Source organism: Electrophorus electricus, chromosome 14 (genome assembly GCF_013358815.1).
Source record: "Electrophorus electricus isolate fEleEle1 chromosome 14, fEleEle1.pri, whole genome shotgun sequence".
Lineage (NCBI taxonomy): Eukaryota > Metazoa > Chordata > Actinopteri > Gymnotiformes > Gymnotidae > Electrophorus > Electrophorus electricus.
Window position 1 is genome coordinate 12,447,501 of NC_049548.1, and position 6,505 is coordinate 12,454,005.

Consider the following 6,505-nt stretch of genomic DNA (forward strand, 5'->3'; position numbering starts at 1 on the left):
CGTGCGTGTGTGTGTGTCAGGCCTCCTCCTCTGAGAGTATGGGTCGCTGGTTGGGCGTCTTGCTGGCAGAGACAGGCTCAAACACTGACCCTGCTGCATTGCACTATGATTACATAGATGTGGAGACCACTGCGAATGTCATCCAGCTGGCCAAGCAGTCCTTCTGGTGAGGAACAAGGACCCAATCAGATTGAATTGGCATATTCAATGATGCTAATACTTGTTAATATTATTCCAAATTCATAATATCAGTGAATTTTCTGTATTTTCTCTCTTTTTTTATGCATCCTGGCCTCGATGGTTCATTCAGACAGCTGTTTGCTGATGTTTATGCCGTCTAGTCTTAGTAAGATGAATGTGTTTTCAGTTTCACCAGTAAGCGAGCTGTGTCTCCAAACCCATACCTGGACAACCCAGTGAACGGCTATGCCCGGCCCACTGGTGTTGCCCTGCACTACGACGATGTCCCCTGCATCAATGGATCGGTATGGTTTCACATGCAGGTGCATCCACTCCCATATCCGCACACCCACTCTTTTGGAGAGTGTGTCCACTCTCTGTGTACACATGGCTGTCTTGCTCTTTGAACCTTTTTTCTGAACTATCGTACGGTCAACAACTTCACTTCCTCCTAACCTCTCCTCTTTTCTTTTTCTCTGCTTTCCCGTGTTCTCCTCTGCCCTCCTCTCGCTTGCACGCTTGCGTCTCAGAAAGAGCCAGATCTGCAGTCCTTCCTCCCGGCCTCTGGGGGGCGCTGTTATCCGGAGGAGGCTCAGTATGAGAACGCTGATCTGTATGAGAACATGCCTTCCCCAAAACTGTCAACTCGCAACTCACGCAAACCAAGCTGGCCACCAGCCTCCTCTGGCCATTACAACACACCCACCTCTGCTAAATCCCTGTCTTCCTCTTCATCTTCCTCTTCCTCTGCTGCTAAAACCCAGGTGACTAACATGGAGTTTAGGCCTCATCCCCTGCTTTATAACCCTCACTACCTCTTCTGACTAATTCTGTTCACAATATCTGACAAGACACTGCAGTCTTCAACTAGAAGCCACTCAGTAAACTGTTGATAATCCATTTGGTAGTGGTCCAAAATTAGTGAATATGGGAGGACAGAATTTAAAATGTCTCAATAAATAAGTTAATTAAAATCATGTGGTCATTTGTCACTCTGGGCCAAGTTTCCCAAATGAATTGTTACACAAAGGCTCTCATTTAAGATGATTCGATACCTGCAATGCTTTTGGAAGAAGAGGCCCTGATCGCTGAATTACATGTGAATTATGACTGTTCAGAATATGTTCTGAGCACTGTTACCCATGGTTCAGTGTAAATGCAATAAGTGTACGCAACCCCGTTTCTACTTTTGCTCTTTATGATGTGTGTATGCGTGGATGTGTGTGTGTGTGTGTGTGTGAGAGAAAGAGAAAGAGAGAGAGAGAGAGAGAGAGAGAAACATTGTGAGTGTGTTTGTGTGTGTAGTAGTGTGTGGTCATGCCCGAAGTTCTCCTGCAGTTCCTTTTGCGTATAAAACTTTACTGGCCAGAAGCAGAACCATGGCGCTATGCTGGAAGGCCAGCTGGCCGTGTGCAGCTGCTGCCACTGGCTCAGGGTTAAGGGCTTCACAGCAGACACCTGGGTTGTGCTGGCTCTGCTTTAATAGTGTGCACTTTGGACATTCTTACAGAAGTGTCCTCCACCTGCTGCTACTCTCCTGACATTCTGCAGCACGTCGCACATTGGCAAGCACGTTCCGGCGAGAGGAGTTAACCGCTCACTCACGTCATCTTTGTTTGGGTTACGATATGATGTGGCTCATTAAAGCAGACCGTTGCATTAGCAAAGCAGCATCCAGAGAGCAGATTACTAATGAAGCTGGTTCATAGCGAATGTGAATTCACTTCTATTTTTTATTTATAATCTGTAGACTCCTGCTGACCCTGGGTGTATGGAGATTAATTGATCATGTCCTTGGTTAAGAGCAACATTTTGCTCTAAACATGAGTTTTGAATTTTCATTTTAACTTCACTATCTTCTGGCTGCCAATCAGATGAAGGGAAAGAAATCCACCACCACCAATGGGGTTGGTTCCAAACAGAAGTTGGACAAGAACCAGCCCAAGAAGAGTAATGGAACCAATGGATCTCTACCAGTGAAATGCAACAATTCAAGTAAGAGAAGCATATTTCACAATAAGAGCATATGATTTAGAGGGAATGTAATCTTGAAATTAGCCCATATCTTTTGTTAAAGTGACTTTTGTTAATGCAGGACATATGTTAGTAGTGCTAACCTAAGCAGACATTATGTCTGGATGCATTACCCCAGCTATTCCACCAGTGATTTCTTTCTAGGAAAAAGAAGCCACACAAATATGTGGAAAATGATGGAATGTGGAATCTGCAAAATTGCAGTGCTGGGTTCATGTGGACTGGCCTAATTCTGCTTAACAGACTCAGTCACCCCAGATTCACCACCAGAGACAGGCGCTTGCTCAGAGCATCTCCACAATCACGCCTACACTCCAACCTTTTAATGGTCTAGTCTCCCAGCCACTCAAATACCTCGATAGAAATACCGAGTGCCTTTTTGTAAAGAAAATAAACTCGCGTGGGGAAAAAAAGCGTTTTCATGTAATTAGACTCTTAACGAATCAGAAAGTCTTTTTAAAGCAAGAAACAGTAAAAGGGAATATAGAGGTGGCTGAGTTCCATGGTCTCTGTCAGGTATGGATCAGTACAAGTACGGGAAGAACAGGGTGGAGGCGGACGCCAAGAAGCTCCAGGCAAAGGAGGACGAGCTACTGAAGAGGAAGCAGGAGATTCGCAACCGTCTGACCCAGCTGAAGAAAGACCGGAGAGACCTGCGCACCGCCATCGAGAACAGTGCAGGTGAGGACATCGGCACACTTACTCCAAAGCAGTAACATCATAATTACATTACGCTTTTTATGTAACATCGTATTAAAATAGTGAGCAATAACATTATATGTTAATTTATATGTTATTATTCAAAATTGATGCACGTCAGCTTGATGGTTTCTGCGGTAGCGTGAGTCGCGTGTAGTGTGCATTATTGTAAACGTTTAGAAGTGACCCTGAGCGGGCGTGAACGTTGGCAAACAAGTCCCGACTGTCTTGTTTGCCAGGTAAGCGCACACAGGCCTCCCTGACGGAGCGGCTGCAGAGGGTGGAGGACGAATGTAAGGTGAAGGAGGAGGAACGTGTGACTCTGGAGCTGGAGATGACGGAGGTGAAGGAGAGCCTGAAGAAGGCACTGAGTGGCGGCGTCACCCTCGGCCTGACCATCCAACCCAAGGCCTCCAGCTCCAGCCCGCAGGTTGGCTCCGCCCCCGTACGCACACTCTCGGCCAATGGGGCTCTAGTTTGAGCCATCTTAAATGCTGCAGACGTGCACTGTAGAGCAGGTCCCACAGCTTCTCAGGGAAAAGGTCATATAGCACGACTGGATTAGTATAAAGTGCTGTTGGAGTGTAGGTCTGTGTGGTGTGTAAATGTGTTTTTTTGTGCGTGTATAGTCTCCGGTGCTGATGAGACACACAGTGGACAACTCGCCGCTTTCCAGCTGTGACACCAGCGACACTGAGACATGCTCACTTCCTGTCAACAGTGCCTCCTTGCTGCGGCGACAGGTACCACAGAAAGCCTCTCCGGTACGGGGACATGTCCTCCGGAAGGCCAAGGTGAGTGCTGGTACTTACTCATGTACGTTAACACACACAAACACACGCACACACACACACGCACGCACACACACGCACGCACACACACACACACACACACACTCACACACACACACATGCACGTACGCACACACACACACACATGCACACACACACACGCACGCACGCACACACACTCACACTCACACACACACATGCACGCACGCACACATGCACACACACACTCACACACACACACACACACACACACACACACACACACACACACACACACACACACACACACAAACACTCATACACATGATACAATACATGCAATAGTTGCTGGAAAAAGTATTAACCATTCCACCCATAATGTCCAGGTTTGTGAAAATACAGAACGAGGCATCATTTTGGCACTTTCTTATTTTACCCAATGGAAATCCATCAGGTTTTGCATAAAAAATGTTAAGTAAATATGATGACCGTTGCATAAATATTCCGATCCATTTCCGCTGGCAAACCATAATGAATTTGGGCGCACTGTCTTTCGTTAAGTTGGCTGGGTGACCTCTGGCTGGGTGACCCATCGACAGTGTTCAGTGTCACAGCTTGTGCTTCCACTGGAGCCGACCATCAAGACCAAAGAGCCCCAGCACGAAAGGGAGAAAAGAAAGAGAGACGAAGTGAAAATGGAACGTTTTAAATGCCAGACAACGTGTTTGGCTCAGACTTATGGGGGTTCCTATAGAGGCGGCGCTGCGGTTATGTATGGGCTGAAAAAGGCACGATGGACTGAGTAACATACCGATAAATATTTACGAGAAACCTCATTTGGTTTGCTGAAAGCCCATGAATTGTTGAATTTTTCAAGCACCCAGTGAGGTGAAGCATTGGGCAAAATGTTCTGCAGCGGCTTCTAGAAATATTAGAAATGTTCCTGGTCAGCTCGGTCAGCCTCTGTATGTGTGTGTGTGTGTGTGTGTGTGTGTGTGTGTGTGTGTGTTTGTGTTTGTGTGTGTGTGTGTGTGTGTGGAGCAGCTGGGTACAAGGCCAGCCCAGAACTCAGAAGTGGAGAAATCTCTCACTAACCTCGAAAGTGTTGGAGCCCTTCCTCAAGAACCTGTGGTTAAAAGCCCATTGTGCCGCATGGTTCAGGGGGTACTATACTTGCAAAGCTCCCTTTCCCCCTTGCTTCCTTGTGTCTTCAAGTTCAGAATCAGTTTTTCAAAGTGAGATATCTTAACACATCAGATCCTTGTTTTGTAATTTCATAGACTTGAAAATGGTGTATTTGTGCAAACCGCTGTGCACATTCACCCAAACCCTGTGTTGGGGTTTAAACCTTCCACAGCGCTACCAGGCGGCGGTATGTGTTGTTCTTGCTAGTGCTGTGATGGGGCCGCTGTGTTAAAGCAAGCCTGCCCCAAGCTCCTCGACACCAGTCAACCTGTTCGTGCTTCTCTGCTGCCTGTCTGGTGACTTGTGCTTTCTTTTTGTCTTGCAGGAGTGGGAGATGAAATCTGGCACATAAACGCTCACTTACTTTTATTTTGCCTTTTCTCTGTATATTTATTTAAATGTATGCATATAGAAATGATTGTTGAAAGCGAACTGACTGAAGCATAGACACAGCGTGGTGAAGAAACACTGCTGATCTCACCAGGAGCTTGCCATCTTCACTATACAATACTGTTGATTATACCAGCAAAAGGTCATAATTTCACATGAAGTATTATTATTATTATTATTATTATTATTATTATTATAAATTATTATTATTATTATTATTATTAATTATTATTATTATTATTATTATTATTATTAGTGCTGCCATTTATCAAACTACTAAGCAGCTGTCATCTTTTACTCAGCCAACTGAAATTCAGCTCTGCTTAGTCTGTAATATCAGACATATGTCTATGAAGTCATTGGAAGTTTTTTTTTTTTAATATTTATTTGTAAATGTTTTAGAAAATGCACGCCTCTCTCTGTGTTTGTTTGTATTGATATTTAAAGCTTTAAAGCCTTTTATTTGGCCTAATGCCAGGTCTGTCTCATTGCCCGGCTATTGCATGGGGTTTTGTTTCGTTTTGTTTGCTTTTGTTTTCTTTTTTTCGATTCTTCAGGGCCTGGGGTCTGACCGGGGTTTTCAGTCTTAAGTTTCGAAGAGTTCTGGCCATTTGTTTTCACTAAGTTCAATCATAAAGTGAAATGTAGAGCAAATGAACGCTTAGTGAAAACAGCTGTCGAGTTGTGGGCCAGTGTGATGCGGAGGTGGTTTTGCGGAAGCTGACATCAGCTCAGACATGTAGGCGACCCCCCACCCCACAACACCCGCCCCCACCGGACCCAGAAGACCCAGGCAGACGTTTGGCTGGAGTGGTTGCTGTGGTAACGGTGGGAGGAGCACTGGCACTGGCAGCTTGAGCCACAGATCCAGCCTCATAATACTTCACTGCAGTACTGCAATTTCAGCCTGGGAACTGATACGGCGCTCTCTCTTTCACAATCTCTGTCTTTCCATTCTCTCTCTGTCATTCTCTTTCCCTCTTCTCGCTTCCTCTCTGCCTTTCCCTCCTTTCACTCTCTCTCTCTCTCTCTCTCTCTCTCTCTCTCTCTCTCACTCTTCCTCTCACTCCTCGCTATGTGTCAAACGTGCCGTCATTGGACACGCCAAGGCAATTTAACTCATCAATACACTGATAGAGACAAAAAAAAGCACTGTAAACAGAACTTTGGCCACATCCACCATTCATGTGAAATTCAGGTTGGGTGAGAGAACTGCAGATGTTCTGTGTTTAAAGCGAGGCCTTTAG

At 45.6% G+C, this 6,505-nt stretch overlaps 1 protein-coding gene across 3 annotated transcripts in view; it reads left to right on the top strand.

The window, feature by feature from the left end:
* The window catches only part of afap1 (actin filament associated protein 1), a 45,175-nt gene extending 38,917 nt beyond the window's left edge, over positions 1-6,258 (top strand). For 2 of the 3 annotated variants that reach the window (XM_027021535.2, XM_027021534.2), the window contains exons 11-18: positions 21-166; positions 368-503; positions 711-944; positions 2,055-2,175; positions 2,731-2,895; positions 3,153-3,343; positions 3,543-3,707; positions 5,194-6,258. In XM_027021535.2, coding sequence (XP_026877336.2) covers positions 21-166; positions 368-503; positions 711-944; positions 2,055-2,175; positions 2,731-2,895; positions 3,153-3,343; positions 3,543-3,707; positions 5,194-5,220 — 1,185 coding nt within the window. In that variant the 3' untranslated portion in view covers positions 5,221-6,258. The remainder of the gene's footprint in view (positions 1-20; positions 167-367; positions 504-710; positions 945-2,054; positions 2,176-2,730; positions 2,896-3,152; positions 3,344-3,542; positions 3,708-5,193) is intronic. The other variant, XM_027021536.2, reaches the window with a different exon arrangement.
* Positions 6,259-6,505: the final 247 nt, after the last annotated feature.